This window comes from Rhinopithecus bieti, unplaced genomic scaffold (assembly GCF_001698545.2).
Source record: "Rhinopithecus bieti isolate Rb0 unplaced genomic scaffold, ASM169854v2 scaffold_38728, whole genome shotgun sequence".
NCBI lineage: Eukaryota > Metazoa > Chordata > Mammalia > Primates > Cercopithecidae > Rhinopithecus > Rhinopithecus bieti.
In genome coordinates, this window is record NW_016815936.1 from 184,799 (window position 1) to 204,064 (window position 19,266).

The 19,266-nt window shown below is 35.7% G+C and overlaps 1 protein-coding gene across 7 annotated transcripts in view; it reads left to right on the forward strand.

Annotated features, from left to right (window-relative positions):
- SMAD5 (SMAD family member 5) overlaps nt 1–19,266 on the forward strand; it is a 56,830-nt gene that overhangs the window by 31,054 nt on the left and 6,510 nt on the right. For all 7 annotated transcript variants that reach the window (XM_017854183.1, XM_017854188.1, XM_017854185.1 and 4 more), the window contains 4 exons: nt 1,975–2,226; nt 4,351–4,470; nt 13,359–13,580; nt 15,294–15,550. In XM_017854183.1, coding sequence (XP_017709672.1) covers nt 1,975–2,226; nt 4,351–4,470; nt 13,359–13,580; nt 15,294–15,550 — 851 coding nt within the window. The remainder of the gene's footprint in view (nt 1–1,974; nt 2,227–4,350; nt 4,471–13,358; nt 13,581–15,293; nt 15,551–19,266) is intronic.

The window sequence follows — 19,266 nt, forward strand, 5'->3', positions numbered from 1 at the left end:
AAAAAAAAAAAAAAAAAAAAAAAAAGATGGAAGAACCAAGGGAAAACATGGAGTGAAAACATTATTTGATGATTTGTTATATCCAAGAAATAGTAATGATAGGCATTTAACAGATTTGTTGGAATTCTGGAAATATTAGTGGAATGTACTTAACTGAAGAAACAAGGCAATGGTTAACTGTAGTGAAAACACTATTCAAGAAAAAGTAGACTCATAGTACACTTGGTTCAGCAATGGATTACATGTATATGAATACTGGCTATTGATTTAAGCAAAATGTTATATTTAACTCTATTTTGGAGATGGGAGTGGGATAGAATAACATAAGAAAGCTGCCTCATTTGCCCTAAGAGCAAGTCTGCAAATAATATCTTGACTAATAGTAGCAATATAAGCATGTTATTTAGCAGTACACAAAGTAAATGTTTTAAGAGATGGCTAAGAGTTTAAATTTGTTTTCTATAGAAACAGTATATGGGAGGGGGCTAGGAATTGCAGTTTTTGTTGTAATCTCTAATAGCATTCTTTTTTTAAACTGTCCACATATTAACATTATTTTGGATGAATATAAAATAATTTTTTAAAATCATGTGCATAGATAATGTACAAATAAAAGAGAAACCAGTAATTTTAGCATGCTTCTAAAAAAAAAAAAAAAAAGAAGCAAAGAAATTCATACTGAACTGAATTCCTGAGTAGTTATCTCACTAAGTCTCTCAGATTGCTAGCCTGCTATATGTAGAAATTCTTGCTGCCTAATGCCCTCCTCTCCAATGGCAGCTGCCTCATTGTTCTGTAAGGGGAATAGCAGTTGTTAACACACAGTAGAACAAAACAATTGTAGTCAGATGTTAACCACATATTTAGTATACTAATGTGGTAGAATGAAATGAAACAATAGACAAAAATAGCACAAATACTGACTTAACAGAAACACTGAATCGTTGGGTACATCCCTACTTCAGGGAGGTGAAGTATGACTTAGGTAGCTTAAAAACAAACTCATTTTGTTGATGCTGAATGATAACGGAATCAAGTTGAGATTTTTCTAAGTGAAATTACATTGACAGATACAGGACAGTTGTTAATGAGATGAATTGTAAATGTTTGAAGAATCAGGTTTGTTTCAGTTTCCTGTAGGGAAAGGTAATCAGATATTTGAATGTGATTGGTCACTTGCGTCTTTAAAGAAGGTGAATATTTGAATAAAGTTTATCTCTTAAAAATGTATCTGTTAAAAATGTTTAGGCTTTGTTGTGTATATTTTCATTGTGGTCATATTTAGAAGACTGCTTTTGATTGGAAGGCTTTTACCTAGAGCATATTACCATTTTCAGTATGGAAAACCATGCTGAGCAACGTAAAACATGAGATCTTTCAAACTAAGAAAGATCAAAGTGTTCATAATTGGAGATGTGGACGTTTTTAGGGCATTCACATAACAGGTTCCAACTTCACTCTGTAGTCTTAACTCCTTGTTCAGTACGTAGGCCAGCTGATTTTCTCATCTCCTCTGCCACCTTCCTCTTCTACCTCTTCCCAGCCCCAGCACTCCCCTATGAAATCCTCCTGTATCTTTAAGGTTCAGTCAGGTATGTTTTTTTCTTACAGTATTTTGTTTGATTCTCTGCTAGCTGGGAACATCACCTCTGTTTAACTCCCGTTGTGCTAAATTCTCTGTTTTATGGTTGTTTTTTAATATCCTTTATCTCATAGGATAGGAGTATGGTATCTTTTTCTGGATTTTCTGTCTTCCAGGGTACCTTATGCAGGCTAAATGCTTACAGAGTTTTGGATTCGGTTATTATCTAAATAGAGATTCAGGGCTCTATGAAACAACCCTTTCTAAAATTAAATTGTTTTAATAGGTTTACAGTTTTAGCTTTACATGAATCCTTTGTACCAACCCCTTAGTGTGGATGGGGCATATGTTTAGTCATTCCTGACAAATGACTTTTGATTTTTGTTTTTCAGTCTTACCTCCAGTATTAGTGCCTCGTCATAACGAATTCAATCCACAACACAGCCTTCTGGTTCAGTTTAGGAACCTGAGCCACAATGAACCACACATGCCACAAAATGCCACGTTTCCAGATTCTTTCCACCAGCCCAACAACACTCCTTTTCCCTTATCTCCAAACAGCCCTTATCCCCCTTCTCCTGCTAGCAGCACATACCCCAACTCCCCAGCAAGTTCTGGACCAGGAAGTCCATTTCAGCTCCCAGGTAAGACTTTATTTTATTGATACCAAAAAAAAAAAAAAAAAAAAAAATCTCTGACAATCACAGTTATTCCTACTGTGGGCCCTCTGGGTGAACTGTTACATGCCAAGGTATAGCTGTTTCTGACTCTTTATTTTTTAGGTAATTGTTTGATTTCCAGAAGAGTTTAGATTTTATTTTGGCAAGTACCATATGTTTAAAAAATGGAAGTAGCCCTATTTGACTTAAATATTTTCTTATATTTTATGACACTCAGTACCATTTATTGTCTTTTATATATTAAATTTAATATTCAGAATGACTATGTGAGATAGATATTCCTGTTTTACAGATGGAAAAAGAAATTCTAAAGTAAATTTTAAACTTTTAAGTACCTTACCTAGGGTAGAGCTAAGAACTAGAGGTTCAGACCCAGGTTTGTCTAACTCTAAAGTCTATGTTCTTTCAACTTTACTGTGTGGCTTTTCAAATTATTTAAGACTTTAGAAGTTTAAAATGAATCCTGGTTATCTTTAGTTAGATAACTGATGAACTGATTTCACTGGAGAAAGATAAGTAGATTTTGTGAAGTTACTAAATTTTGTTAATGGCATGTCATATATGGACATATCATTATGTCACTGTCAAATATTTGAACACCTACTGCTGATTTGTAATAGCTGCATATGTAAGTACAGTAAGTCCTCACTTAATGTCATTAATAACTTCTTGGAAACTATGACTTTAACTGAAACAGCATATTACAAAGCCAGTTTTATCATAGGCTAGTTGATATAAACAAGCGTTAAGTTCTTGTGGTATATTTCTGGTCACAAAAATATCACTAAATTTATAAATAAAGACCCAAAATTCTTCTAATATTAAACATTGAAATAAATGTGAGCTGTGCATATATTTAAGAAAGATCAATAAAAACAACTAAGACAGTTATTTACTTAATTATTCTAATTCACGGTCATAGGTAGCCAGAGCGCATTCCAGCAACTCAGAGCACAAGGTGGAAACCAGTCCTGAAAGGGACATGATTAAATCACAGAGTGCACTCACACACCCCTGCACTCACACTGGGACTGTTTAGACATGCATGCCAGTTCATCTAATGTGCATGTCTTTGGGATGTGAGAGGAAACTAGGGTAACCAGAGAAAACTCAAAGCAAACATAGGGAGAATGTTCAGACTCACACAGACAGTGTCCCTGGCTGGGAATGGATTTTTTTTCTCATCAATGTCATAACAAAATGCAGCTGAACAAAACAATATTGAACAAAACATTATTCGAGGACCTACGGTATATCCTTTGTGATTTCTCTACTGCATCAAAATATCAGTTGGTAATACAGTTTTTTCTTTTGAAGAGAAGTTGAGTGCCAGCTCTTTAACTTGCTATTAGGAATTTACTCAAAAACAAATTTTCATAGTTTATCTTAGATTCAGTGCTGATTGTAGTTCTGTGTCAAAATACATCCTGTACAAAACATTGGGATAAAAGACAAATTCGGTTCTTATTTATAGTTACTGAGACAAAAAAGTATAGCTGTAGCTTTTGCAAACATTTTCAACTATGAGTGTTGAAACTCAAAAGATTTTCTGGTTAACATTTAGTTTCCTAAGTGAATTACCTAACCATTTAATAGGATGCAACAGCCATGTTTGGATGTTTCACAAGCATTAGACAATTGCTGTTAGTATTGATGGCAAATTTTGAAAGGACATAGTCTTACTTTCCAGTTTTAAATGACAGTATACAGTATGTGCTGATCTTAATAATTTAAAGGTGTCTCTATAGTATATATATATACCCAAATGAGGATTATCTGTCCTTCAGATTGATTTGTAATAGCTGCAGTTTCTCTGAACACATAAAAATAAAGGCAAAATTCTCGACCTTGAATTTTGTTTTAGTGAATTTTTGGACTGATCATTGTATCCTGGATTACCAGGGATCTGGGCTAAATAAATGTGGACTTGTAGTAGGTTTTCAATTGCTATTAGGTGTGCTGTCTGTTCTCCTTTTCCCTTGCTCTAGGATAGTATCCAACATTTTTGTGTGTGTGATGTTCAGTAATGAAGCTTGCTGGTAATCTTAAGCAGAATGAAGATTTTAACTATTATTTTTTTCCTCTTAGCTGATACACCTCCTCCTGCCTATATGCCACCTGATGATCAGATGGGTCAAGATAATTCCCAGCCTATGGATACAAGCAATAATATGATTCCTCAGATTATGCCCAGTATATCCAGCAGAGGTAAGAGAAGTACTCACTTCATTTATTTTGTGGTAGTAGTTGTTTTAACTTATTGGCTACTTTTTTAAAACAGCTTTATTGAGGTATAATTTATGTGCTATAAAATTTTTCTGTTTTAAGTGTATGATTCAAAGATTTTGGTAAATACACAAAGCTTTGCACCACAGTCTAGGTTTAGAACATTTCCATAACTCTTTAAAAAGGTTTCTCTGTGTATTTGCAGTCTATCCTCCTATCCTCAGCTCCACATACCCTCTAATCTGTTTTCTGTACCTGTAGATTTTATGTTTTCTGAACATTTTATATAATTGGAATCACATAATAATGTAGTCTTCTTTCACTTAGTGTGTTTTCAAGGTTCATCCATGTTGTAGCATGTATCAATAGTTTGTTCCTTTTTATTGATGAACTGTACTCCTTTATTTGAATATATCCCATTTATTCACCAGTCAGTGGGCATTTGAATTGTTTCCATATTTTGATTATTATAAACATTTGCGGCCGGGCACAGTGGCTCACACCTGTAATCCTAGCACTTTGGGAGGCCGAGGCGGGTGGATCACTTGAGGTCCGGAGTTCAAAACCAGCCTGGCCAATATGGTGAAACCCTGTCTCTACTAAAAATACAATAAAGATAAAAAATTAGCTGGGCTTGGTGGCAGATGCCTGTAATCCCAGCTATTCGGGAGGCTGAGACAGGAGGATCACTTGAACCCAGGAGACTGAGGTTGCAGTGAGCTGAGATAATGCCACTGCACTCCAGTCTGAGCAACAGAGCGAGGCTCTATCTCAAAAAAAAAAAAACAAAATCGCGTGTAAGTCTTTTTGTGGGCGTTGTTTTATTTCTTTGGATAGATATCTAGGAGTGCAATTGCTGAATAACATTGTAAGTTTAACTACTTAAGAAAACTATAAAACTTCTCTGAAGTGGCAGTGCCATTTTATATTCTCACCAGCAAAGTATGAGGGTTCTATTTTCTCTACATCCTCCTAACACCTGTTATTGTCTGACTTTTTAATTATAGCCATTCTAGTGGGTGTCAAGTGCTTATTGTGGTTTTAATTTGCATTTCTTTAATGAATAATGATGAGCATTTTTTAAATGTACTTGTTGGCCATTTATGTATCTTCTTTGATGTGTCTATTGAGTTGTAAGAATTTTTTATATATTCTGGATATGAATCCTTTATCAGATATATGATTTGCAAATATTTTCTCTCAGTCTGTGGATTTCTTTTCATTTTCTTAATGATGTCTTTTTGAGGTGTAATAGCTTTAAATTTTGATGAAATCCATTTTGTCAGTTTTTTCATTTCTAGATTATGCTTTTGGTGTTGGATTCAAGAAATTTTTGTTTATCCCAAGGTCATGAAAATATTATTTTATGTTTTATTTTAGAAGTTCTATAGTTTTAGCTCTTACATTAGGTCAGTGGTTCCTTTTGAGTTAAGTTTGTGTGTGGTATATGGTAAATGTCTACATTAAGTTTTTGCATATAGAAATCTAGTTGGCTTTACCATTTGTTGAAAAGAGTATCATTTCTTTGTTGAATTAACATCTTTGTCAGAAATCAATTGACTGTAAATGCCAGGGTTTATTTCAGGACTCTGTTTACTTACGTATCTAGACCTCATAGTCTTGATTACTAAAGCTTTCCTATAAAGGTTTTCCCCTAGTTTTGTTGTTTTGTTTTGTTTTTAATTTTTAAATTATTTATTTATTTTAGAGGCAGAGTCTTGCTCTGTCATGTCCAGACTGGAGTGCAGTGGCGTGATCATAGCTCACTGCAACCTCAAACTCCAGGGCTCAAGTGCTTCTCTGCGTTAGCATCCTGAGTAGCTGGGACTACAGGCATGCATCACCATGCTTGGCCAATTTTTTTGTTGTTGAGATGGAGTCTTACTGTGTGTGTGTGTTTTTTTTTTTTTTTAAATTATGATAAACTATACATAACATAGAGTTTGCCATCTTAACTGTTTTTAAGTGTACAGTTCAGTGTCATTAAATCCATTTATAATGTTGTGTGACCATCACCACTATCCATTTCTATAGCTCTTTTCACCTTGTAAAATTGAAACTATACCCATTAAATAAAAATTTCCTATTCTCCCTTTCCACCAGCCCTTCGCAACCACCACTCTACTTTCTAATCCCTATGATTTTAACCACCCTTAAGTAAGTACTTCATATGAATGGAATCATACAATGTTTGTTTATTTTTTGTGACTGACTGATTTTTCCTCAGGGCTCATCCATGTTGTAGCAATGTCAGAATTTCATCTTTTTTTAAGGCTGAGTAATATTCCATTGTATGTACATACCAAATTTTGTTTATTCATCCATTGATAAACACTTGGATTGCTTTCACTTTTTGGCTATTGTGAATAATACTACTGTGGATATGTGCATACACATATCTCTTCGATATCCTGCTTTCATTTCTTTTGAGTACATACCAGAAGTACAATTACTGGATTACATGGTAATTACATTTATAATTTTTTGAGGAACAGCCATACTGTTTTCCACAGTGGATGTACCATATTATATTCTCAGCAACAGTGCACACAGGTTCCATATTCACATCCTCACCAGCACTAGTTTTCTGTTTTGTAGACATTGACCATTTTAATTTATATGAAGAGATATCTCATTGTGGGTTGTTCTGTATTTTTTTTTTTTTTTTTTGATAATTGACAAATGAAAATTTTTTATCTTTATGATGTCATTGTGGCTTTAATGCCACTTTGAGACCTAAACCTCCTTAGTTTGTCACAAGTTTAGAAATATGTACTGCTATTTTATACGTTTCTTAAAACAATGTGTTTTTATGCATTTTCTATGTTTGTGATAATACTGAATGTGTGTTGTACTGAGTGCTCTGTATTCCTAGGAGCAGTTAAATTTCCAGACCTCTTATGGTTTTGTTAATGTTTACATAATGTCTAGAATTTATCAAGAAATCTCATTATGTTAATTTGCCTATAATTCATAAAAATCTACCTTCATTTATGATAAAATAGAACATGAATTTCTGGATTTGAATTCCTGTTTCTCTACTTATTTGCTTTGCAATATAGGTAGTTTTTAAGTCTCTAAGCCTGAGGTTCCTCATTTATAAAATAAATAGGGATGATACACTGGAATTATTAATATGTTGATTAAATGAGACAATACATGTAATGATCTTGGCACACAACATTGGGCCATACACAATAAATAGTATGATTATTCTCCTTTTGAAAATATGGACTGTATTTACTCCACTTAACCTTTTCCTTTTCTTTTCTCCTGATTTTCCAGAGATCATAGTGCCATTTGATAGTGTTATATGTTAGATGTCCATTGGAATGTAATTTGTGTCAGCCAAACAGCTGAGCCCCTTTAGAGGAACTTGATACTCACATTTTCTCACTCTTGTAGATATCTTTTTTCACTAGAATTTCTTCTCATTTCAGTCAGATTATGTGTATTTCCTCCTTTCATTTTGACAAGTGACAAAAAGAAAATCAAAGTTAAATGGCAATGCCTGGAACCACCTGTTAGCAACAGTATGTCTTCTGCCTGAGCAGAGGCAGTGCTTTTCTGGTTCTTCTTTTCCTTTTAACCAAAATTGCCTTTTTAGTTTTGTCTACCATTTTTTTTTTTTTTCTGTAACCTTCTGCTCGTTCTTAGCTCTAGTCTTCCTGATGCTAGTCTTATAACTTCCTGCGACTCATTTGTACCTGTCTTTGGTTATGGGCCTCTACATGTATAAATTTTAAAATCTGAGCTCTTAAGACTCTCTGTATGGGTTTACATTGGTTTATTTTCCTCTCTTCCTTCTCATCTGCATCCTTTGCCATTGAATACTCAGAAATGATTTATTTTCTCCTCTTCTCATCTGAATTCTTTGTCATATAAAACTCAGAATTGAGTTTTAAAAGTTAAACTATTCTATTAAAAAAAAAGTTGGCTGGGCACAGTGGCTCACTCACTCCTGTAATCCCAGCACTTTGGGAGGCCAAGGCAAGCAGATCACCTGAGGCTCAGGCGTTCAAGACCATCCTGGCCAACATAGTGAAATCCCATCTCTACTAAAATACAAAAATTAGCCGGGTGTGCTTTTGGGTGCTTGTAATCCCACCTGCTCGGGAGGCTGAGGCTGGAGAATCACTTGAACCTGGGAGGTGGAGGTTGCAGTCAGCTGAGATTGTGCCACTGCACTCAATCATGGGTGACAGAGCGAAATTCCATCTAAAAAAAAAAAAAAAAAGTTAACCAATTATTTTAAATTTTGTACATAGACCATGTGATTACTCTTACGTTTTCCTTGGTGTTATTTTATTCCTGCCCCTTTTTTTTGAGACAGAATCTTGCTCTGCCACCCAGCATTGAATGCGGCGGCACAATCTCGGCTCACAATTCTCGTGCCTCAGCCTCTGAATAGCTGGGATTATCATATGCACGTGCCACCACACCTGGCTAATTTTTGTATTTTTAGTAGAGACGGGGTTTCACCATGTTGGCCAAGTTGGTCTTGAACTCCTGACCTCAGATGATCTGCCCACCTTGGCCTCCCAAAGTGCTGGGATTACAGATGTGAGCCACCACACCCAGCCATATTCCTCCTTTTTTGAAAGAGAATTGAGGGTCTGTGATTTCTTTCCTTGATTTCAGCTCCAGGAAAGGTGCTGGGATGTAGAGCTTCCAAGTGTCTCTTCTATGCTTTGTGTCAATTGAGATACTGACTTTTATATTAATGAGTTTGGCCAGTATTTTATATTGTTTTTAAAACTTTTTCTGTAGGCAATTCTGGCATGTAAAATTTAAACATATACCTCTATTTACCCAAAGATAATGTTCATTTAGTTGTTTTTTTTTTTCTTTCTTTCTTTCTTTATAGACTTTATTTTTTAGTTCAGTTTTTGGTTCACAGCAAAATTAAGTGGAAGGTACAGAAAATTCTCACATACTCTCTTCTCCCACACAGGCACAGCCTCCTCCATTATCAGCATCCCTCGCCAGAGTGGTACATTTGTTGTAGTCAGTAAGCTTCCATTGACACATGATTATTATCAAGTGGGGTTTGTTCTTGGTTTTTGTACATTCTGTGGGTTTTTAACACATGTATCCACCCTTATGCTATCATACAGAATCATTTTTTACCTCTTAAAAATTATCTATGCTCTGCCTGTTCACCTCTCCTTCCCCACAACCCTTTGCAACCACTGATCTTTTTACTGTCTCTATAGTTTTGCCTTTTGCAGAATGTTGTAGTTAGAATCATACAGTATGTAACCTTTTCATACTGGCTTCTTTCACTTAGTAATATGCATTTAAGTTTCTCCATGTCTTTTTATGGCTTGATAGCTCATTTCTTTTTAGCACCTCCGTTAGGGTTCTCTAGAGGGACAGAACTAATAGGATATATGTAATATATATGAAAGGGAGTTTATTAAGGAGAATTGACTCATATGATCACAAGGTAAAGTCCCATGATAGGCCATCTGCAAGTTGAGGAACAAGGAGTCCAGGGGTGGATCAGTCTGAGCCCAAAACCTCAAAAGTAGGGAAGCCGACAGTGCAGCCTTCAGTCTGTGGCCAAAGGCCCAAGAGCCCCTGGCAAGCCATTGGTATAAGTCCAAGAGTCCAGAAGCTGAAGAATTTGGAGTCTGATGTTTGAGAACAAGAAGCATCCAGCACAGGAGAAAGATGAAGGCCGGAAGACTCAACAAGTCTGCTCTTCCATCTTCTACCTGCCTGCTTTATTCTGGCCACTCTGGCAGCTGCTTAGGTGGTGCCTGCCCAAATTGAGGGTGGGCCTGCCTCTCCCAGTCCACTGACTCAAATGTTAATCTCCTTTGGCAATAGCCCCACAGACACACCCAAGAAACAATACTTTGCATCCTTCAATCCAATCAGTTTGACACTCAATACTAACCATCACAGCACCAAATACTATTTCATTGTCTTGGTTGTACCACAGTTTGTTTATCCGTTCACCTACTGAAGAACCTTTTGGTTGCTTCTGAGTTTGAGCAATTATGAGTAAAGCTGGTATAAACATTCATGTGCAGATTTTTTATGTGAATGTAGTTTTCATCTCATTTGAATAACAAGAAGCACGATTGCTAGATTTTATGGTAAGAGTATGTTTAGGTTTGTAAGAAACTGCCAAAGTGCCTTCTAAAGTGGCTGTATCATTTTGCATTCCCAACTATGAATGAGAATTCCTGATGCTCCTCATCCTTACCAACATTTGATGTTGTCATTGTTTTGGATTTTGGCCATTCTAATAGGTGTGTAGTAGCATCTCATTGTTGTTTTAATTTGCAATTCCTTAATGACACAACATGTTGAACATGCTTACTTGACCAATCTGTAAGTCTGTGGTGGGTTCCCTGTTCACATCTTTTGCCATACTTTAATCAGATTGTTTTTGAGTTCTTTGTGTATTTTGAATTATGGTCCTTTATTGGATAGATCTTTTGCAGATGTTTTTTTTCTTAGTCTGTGGCTGGTCTCCTCATTCTCTAGACAGTATCTTTCTCGAGCAAAAGTTTTAAATTTTAATGAAGACCAGCTTATCAATTCTTTCTTTCATGGATTGTACCTAAAAAAAGGCATCATCATATCGAAAGTCATCTAGATTTTCTCCTATATTATTTTCTAGGAGTTTTATAGTTTTGCATTTTACATTTAGGTCTGTAATCCATCTTGGGTCAGTTTTGTGAAGAGTGTAAGGTATAGTCTAGGTTTACTTTTTTGATGTAGCTGTCCAGTTGTTTCCTGTATCATTTTTTGAAAATATTATTTTTTTCTTCCATTGCCTATGCTCCTTTGTCAAAGACCAGTTGACTGTATTTATTTGGGTCTGTTTCTAAATTCTGTTCTGCTCCTTTGTTCTGTTTGTCTGTACTTTTATTTCATCATGATCTTGATTACTGTATCTTTATAGTAAGTCTTAAAAGTCAAGTAGTGTCAGTCTTCCGAATTTGTTCTTCTCCTTTCATATCGTGTTGGCTATTTTGAGGCTTTTACCTCTGCGTATAAACTAAGAATCATTTTGTCTATACCAAAAAAATAGCTTGCAGGGATTTTGATTGGTATTATTACTCTATAGATTAAGCTGGGAAACACTGCCATCTTGACAATATTGAGTCTTATTCTTGAATGTGCAGTATTTCCGCATTTATTTAGTTCTTCTTTGATCTCTTTTATCAGAGTTTTGTAGTCTTCCTCATAGAGCATGTTCCTACTTTTTTATATTTATGCCTAAGTATTTAATTTTGGGAGATGCTAATGTAAATTATAATTATTTTTGTTATTTTAAATTTCATTTGTTTATTGTTGGTGTATAGGAGAGCAATCAACTTTTGCATATTAACCTTGTGTCCTGCAGCCTTGCTATAATGCTTACTAGTTCCAGGAATTTTTTTGGTCAGTTCTTTCTTATTTTTACATAGACAATCATGTTTTTTGCAAACAAAGACAATTTCCTCCTTTCCTCTCTGTGTACCTTTTATTTCTTTATGGCATTAGCAAGGACTTCCAGTATGATGTTGAAAAGGGGGAGAGGAGGCATCTTTGCTTTGTTTTTGATCTTAGCAGAAAACCTTCTAGTTTCCTACCATTAAGTATGATGTTAGCTGTAGATGTTCTGTATCAAGCTGAGGAAGTTCCCCTCTATTCCTAATTTGCTGAGTCTCACTTAGTTTTGTAGTTTAACTTTTTGTTTAAAATAATTTTACAGATACTGATTAGAGTTAAATCAGGTCTCTGAAAAGAACTTTTGTCTCAAATTTAAACCCGAATTAGTTTATGTTAGAAAACAATTAAAATGTGTTGTTGCTGCTATGTTCTGAATTGTGTCCTCCCAAAATTCACGTATTGAACCAAGGCCTGGGCACCCCCTCACTCTACCCAGAGGGTTGGGAGGGTAGAACGTCAAACCAAAGAGGTTTATTCTCCAGCCTTAAGGCCTAATGGAATTTGCTTTGCTAGATTTTCACCTTTCTTGACCCATCATCACTCCCTTCTTTTCTGTTTTTCCATTTTGGAGTGGGAACGTCTATCCTGTACCTGTCCCACCATTACAGTATTGAAGCACATAACTTACCTGGTTTCATAGGTTTACAGCTGGAAAGGAATTTTGCCTCAAGTCTCAGCCATATCTTATGTAGATGATATTTAGATGATACTGGGCTTACATTAGAGTTGATGCAGAAACGAGTTAAGATTTCAGGGGCTGTTGGGATAGAATATATGTGTGTATTTTGCATGTGAGAAGGATGTGAATTTTGGGTTGCTGGGGTGGAATGCTAATGGACCATGTTGAATCTCCCTAAAATTCATATGTTGAAGTCCTAACTCCCAGTGTGATGGTATTTGAAGATGGAAATAGTTAGGCTTGAGAGTGGGATTGTCATAATGAGATTAGTTCCCTTATAAGAAGAGGAAAAGAAACAGATCTTTCTCTAAGAGCATGCACTGAGGAGGGGCCATATGAGCACACAGTGAGAAGGCAGCTGTCTGCAAGCCAGGAAGCAGGTCCTCTCTAGTTACCAAATCTTCTGGCACCTTGATCTTGGATTTCCCAGCCCCCAGACCTGTGAGAAATAAATTTGTTGTTTAAGCCACTCAGCCTTACGGTATTTTATAGCCCGAGCAAGCTAAGACTATTGCCAATCCTGGTATTTCTATAATTTTTTAAATTGTCATATTCAAGCCGATTTCTAGTGCCTGTTTTTGCGTATAGATTCACAGCAGGAAGGACAGTGAGACTTGTGAAATATCTGAACATTTTCATTTTCATGTAATACTTGGGTTGGGTTAAAAGATAAGCACATGGACAATCTAAGTTTCTGATATTTATTAAACTTTTTCTCTGTCTGGTTTGTTCACAGATGTTCAGCCTGTTGCCTATGAAGAGCCTAAACATTGGTGTTCAATAGTCTACTATGAATTAAACAATCGTGTTGGAGAAGCTTTTCATGCATCTTCTACTAGTGTGTTAGTAGATGGATTCACAGATCCTTCAAATAACAAAAGTAGATTCTGCCTGGGTTTGTTGTCAAACGTTAATCGTAATTCGACAATTGAAAACACTAGGCGACATATTGGAAAAGGTAATCTTGTCATTTTCCTACATTTAATCAAATTCAATCATTTGTTTTACTTGCCATGAACCATGCGTTGTGAAAGGTGCTAGAAACATACAAAGAAGTTTAACACATGGGCTCTGCGTTAAGTTGCCAATATTGAAGAATGTGTTAATCAAATAAAGACATGATCTTCCCTCATTTTTTTGTCCTGCTTAGTTTCTCTTCCCAGTGCTAAGTTTCTGAAATCATACTACCACTTTGTTTTTTGAGTGTTACCCTGACTGGAACATAAGCTGTACAGGAACTTGCCTTGTTCACAACAGTATCTCCAGTAGCTAGAAGAGTGCCTCAGTATAAATACATGACACATATTTGTGGAATATTGTGTATGAATGCTGGTGAAGGATTGGAATTTTGTAATTAAGGTATTTGTGGAGTATTTTGGTTTGAGATGACTTGTAAGGGTTACTATGATGTGAGAGGAGTGGAATTAGAAATGGGAAATCTAGTGTGAATGATGTTCCAGTAGCTTCACCACCACTGCTCCCATCTTTTAAATTTAGGCAATAAAGTTTTATTAATAATTTGTCCTGCAAGATAGTTGCCACAACAAACTGGGCCCTTTTCATACTGCAATAAAATGTCAAAGTCTCATGCATCAAGTGATCAGGAAGGAAACCCATCCCAGGTAGAGTGTATTGCCTATTTCTTGAGACGTTTTGTTTTTACCCCTTGCTGCGTTTTGCTTCTTTAACTTGAGGGAATCTTGGTCCAAAATAGGAACAAAAGGTAAATAAATATCATTGTGTAGAATTTCTTATAGAAGTGATTTAAAAAAATCCTATGGCCAAAAATAAGTTGAGAAACAAAGTTCTCATTGTCTTTTGAGCTTACCGCCAACTTGCCTTAGTTTTTTTCAGCGAAGCGCCTCATTTTTAGGCATTTATTTTATTTTTTTCTTCCATCACAGTAGAAGTAATTTAAGGGAAATCTATTTTGTGAATTTTGAAATTCTAGAATCAGTTTTTTCTTTTTCCCCAGCATATAGTTCTGGGACCTTTTCTTTCATGAGTTAGTTTTGAGGTGGTGGAGGGATATGTTGGGAAAATACTAGGTGACTATCTTTAGTTATATAATTTGAATATTTAATGTTAAAACTATTTCCACATATTTATGTATTTTTAAAATTCTTGTTTTTTGCCCTCACATCTTGCAAAGGAATATATATATTTTTAAATATAAATTTTAAGTAAGATAAATCTGCCATTTCAAAGCTCTTCTTGTGACCTGAAATTATATATGTAACTTTGGGTTTTTTTTAGTATTGCTGTCCACTTTGTTAGCACAAAGAGTGCAAAAGTCTGTCAAATGACTGTTTATGATGGTTGATAGCACTGAGCATTTGTTTGAAAGGACTCATCAAAAGAAGGTTTGGGTTTTTTAGTCCTCTCTTTCTCTTATAGAGATGATAAATAATTGTTGGAAAAGGAAAAAGAGAACAACCTAAAAATGGATAACTTAATATGCTGCCCATTTGAGGCTTCACTCTTGTAGATGCAGGCAGACGTTAACCTCTTGATTATCTTTGGCAGCAGAAGGCCATCTAGTGGTAACTTCTGTCTAAAGACTGTTGGAAGTTTGCTGTGGATTAATGGGTACTTCGTTGCTCCATACAGTCTATTTGGTTTCATTATACTGATTCTTTAACCTGACTCTTGTGATGCTTGTCTTTTTAAGGTGTTCATCTGTACTATGTTGGTGGGGAGGTATATGCGGAATGCCTCAGTGACAGCAGCATATTTGTGCAGAGTAGGAACTGCAACTTTCATCATGGATTTCATCCCACCACTGTCTGTAAGATTCCTAGCAGCTGCAGCCTCAAAATTTTTAACAATCAGGAGTTTGCTCAGCTTCTGGCTCAGTCTGTCAACCATGGGTTTGAGGCAGTATATGAGCTCACCAAAATGTGTACCATTCGGATGAGTTTTGTCAAGGTGAGTGAGTTGTGACCTCTAACATAATTTGAGTCACTATAAATATGTATATTATGACTTTAGGTTATAATTTTAAAAAATTATTTGTTAAATGAAAGTTGATAATTGCTTTTGACCTTATTTAACAGGATTTTAAATAAAATTATTGAATTTGTCGTTTTAACTACATAATCTAAGATTTCATTTTGTAATCTAGACGTTATAAAATGCATGATTGATAATGATTTTGATATTGAATAGGGGCTGAGATTAAAAGGAATTTTGGTTAAAAGACTAAATTTCTGGAAAGCATTTGTATTAGTCCATTTTCATGCTGCTAATAGACATACCCAAGACTGGGTAATTTATAAAGAAAAAGAGGTTTAATGAACTCACAGTTCCACGTGGCTGGGGAAGCCTCACAATCATGGCAGAAGGCAAAGGAGCAAAGTCATGTCTTACATGGCGGCAGGCAAGAGAGAATGAGACCCAAGTGAAAGGGGAAACCTGTTATAAAACTATCAGATCTTATGAGACTTTATTCACCACTATGAGAGCAGTATGGGAGAAACTGCCCCCATGATTCAGTTATCTCCCACTAGTTCCTTCTCACAACATGTGGGAATTATGGGAGCTACAATTTGAGATGAGATTTGGGTAAGGACACAGCCAAACCGTATCAGCATTTAATATTAAAATTGCTATTTGAGGCTCTTAGCTTCAACAGTTTTGATTATTATTATTAGATTTCATTAGGGTGACTTGGTGGAATTCTTTAGAATGCTAAAATTATTTCATTTCTAGCTAAGTACTGTTAGTAAAAGTAATGGCAGAAGCCACAATTACTTTTCCACCAGCCTTAGTATTAAGGATTTGCAAATTTCAAAGGAACTTTTCAAGTTTATCATCTGTTCTCTTGACCTAATCGTATTGACATTCCAAAGATTTGTGCTTAAAATTTGAAAAGAATTTTAGTAATGTATTTAACCAATCTGTACTATATCTACATGGTTCTTAAGAATTTAGCACAAGAAGAGTACCTGTCACATGCTGTGCATGGATTTTTTTCTTTTTGGTATTCAGCCCTAGTCCAGTGTTTTCATGATACTTTGCTGTAGGTCTATTGTATACATCAGTTTACTGGTTACCCTGAAGGCATTTCTCCCTTCTTGTACCGNATATTTTTAAATATAAATTTTAAGTAAGATAAATCTGCCATTTCAAAGCTCTTCTTGTGACCTGAAATTATATATGTAACTTTGGGTTTTTTTTAGTATTGCTGTCCACTTTGTTAGCACAAAGAGTGCAAAAGTCTGTCAAATGACTGTTTATGATGGTTGATAGCACTGAGCATTTGTTTGAAAGGACTCATCAAAAGAAGGTTTGGGTTTTTTAGTCCTCTCTTTCTCTTATAGAGATGATAAATAATTGTTGGAAAAGGAAAAGAGAACAACCTAAAATGGATAACTTAATATGCTGCCCATTTGAGGCTTCACTCTTGTAGATGCAGGCAGACGTTAACCTCTTGATTATCTTTGGCAGCAGAAGGCCATCTAGTGGTAACTTCTGTCTAAAGACTGTTGGAAGTTTGCTGTGGATTAATGGGTACTTCGTTGCTCCATACAGTCTATTTGGTTTCATTATACTGATTCTTTAACCTGACTCTTGTGATGCTTGTCTTTTAAGGTGTTCATCTGTACTATGTTGGTGGGGAGGTATATGCGGAATGCCTCAGTGACAGCAGCATATTTGTGCAGAGTAGGAACTGCAACTTTCATCATGGATTTCATCCCACCACTGTCTGTAAGATTCCTAGCAGCTGCAGCCTCAAAATTTTAACAATCAGGAGTTTGCTCAGCTTCTGGCTCAGTCTGTCAACCATGGGTTTGAGGCAGTATATGAGCTCACCAAAATGTGTACCATTCGGATGAGTTTTGTCAAGGTGAGTGAGTTGTGACCTCTAACATAATTTGAGTCACTATAAATATGTATATTATGACTTTAGGTTATAATTTTAAAAAATTATTTGTTAAATGAAAGTTGATAATTGCTTTTGACCTTATTTAACAGGATTTTAAATAAAATTATTGAATTTGTCGTTTTAACTACATAATCTAAGATTTCATTTTGTAATCTAGACGTTATAAAATGCATGATTGATAATGATTTTGATATTGAATAGGGGCTGAGATTAAAAGGAATTTTGGTTAAAAGACTAAATTTCTGGAAAGCATTTGTATTAGTCCATTTTCATGCTGCTAATAGACATACCCAAGACTGGGTAATTTATAAAGAAAAGAGGTTTAATGAACTCACAGTTCCACGTGGCTGGGGAAGCCTCACAATCATGGCAGAAGGCAAAGGAGCAAAGTCATGTCTTACATGGCGGCAGGCAAGAGAGAATGAGACCCAAGTGAAAGGGGAAACCTGTTATAAAACTATCAGATCTTATGAGACTTTATTCACCACTATGAGAGCAGTATGGGAGAAACTGCCCCATGATTCAGTTATCTCCCACTAGTTCCTTCTCACAACATGTGGGAATTATGGGAGCTACAATTTGAGATGAGATTTGGGTAAGGACACAGCCAAACCGTATCAGCATTTAATATTAAAATTGCTATTTGAGGCTCTTAGCTTCAACAGTTTTGATTATTATTATTAGATTTCATTAGGGTGACTTGGTGGAATTCTTTAGAATGCTAAAATTATTTCATTTCTAGCTAAGTACTGTTAGTAAAAGTAATGGCAGAAGCCACAATTACTTTTCCACCAGCCTTAGTATTAAGGATTTGCAAATTTCAAAGGAACTTTTCAAGTTTATCATCTGTTCTCTTGACCTAATCGTATTGACATTCCAAAGATTTGTGCTTAAAATTTGAAAAGAATTTTAGTAATGTATTTAACCAATCTGTACTATATCTACATGGTTCTTAAGAATTTAGCACAAGAAGAGTACCTGTCACATGCTGTGCATGGATTTTTTTCTTTTGGTATTCAGCCCTAGTCCAGTGTTTTCATGATACTTTGCTGTAGGTCTATTGTATACATCAGTTTACTGGTTACCCTGAAGGCATTTCTCCCTTCTTGTACCGTAATGTGACTTTTGCATATTTATTTTAATCTCTGCTCCCCAATCTTCTTCACTCCCCTGACCGCCCTCCCTCCCACACCCAGTTTTCCTGGGCCAGGACTATCATAAGCAGTAAACCAGAGAGCTTGATAAATCCAGGAAAATAAAAGTGAAAAATTTGTATTTTAATTTTTATCTGGAGTTTTAGGCTAAAGGTTTCAGCTCAGTTCATCCCAGTAATTTCCCACCTTAAAGGATAATCACTATGTGATTGCCACATTAAATTATACATGCATGTATTTATCAGTATCTACGATGCCTTATCTGATTTTCAGACAACTTGAAAATAAAACATTTTTGGTTAAAAAAGAAACCTGGGCCAGGTGCGATGGCTCACACCTGTAATCCCAGCACTTTGGGAGGCCAAGGCAGGTGGATCACCTGAGATCAGGAGTTTGAGACCAGCCTGGCCAACATGGTGAAACCCTGTCTCTACTAAAAATACAAAATTAGCCAGGCATGGTGGTGGGTGCCTGTAATCCCAGCTACTTGGGAGGGTAAGACAGAATAGTTTGAACCTGGGAGGCAGAGGTTGCAGTTAGCTGAGATTGCGCCATTGTACTCCATCCTGGGCAATAAGAGCAAAACTCCTTCTCAAAAAAAA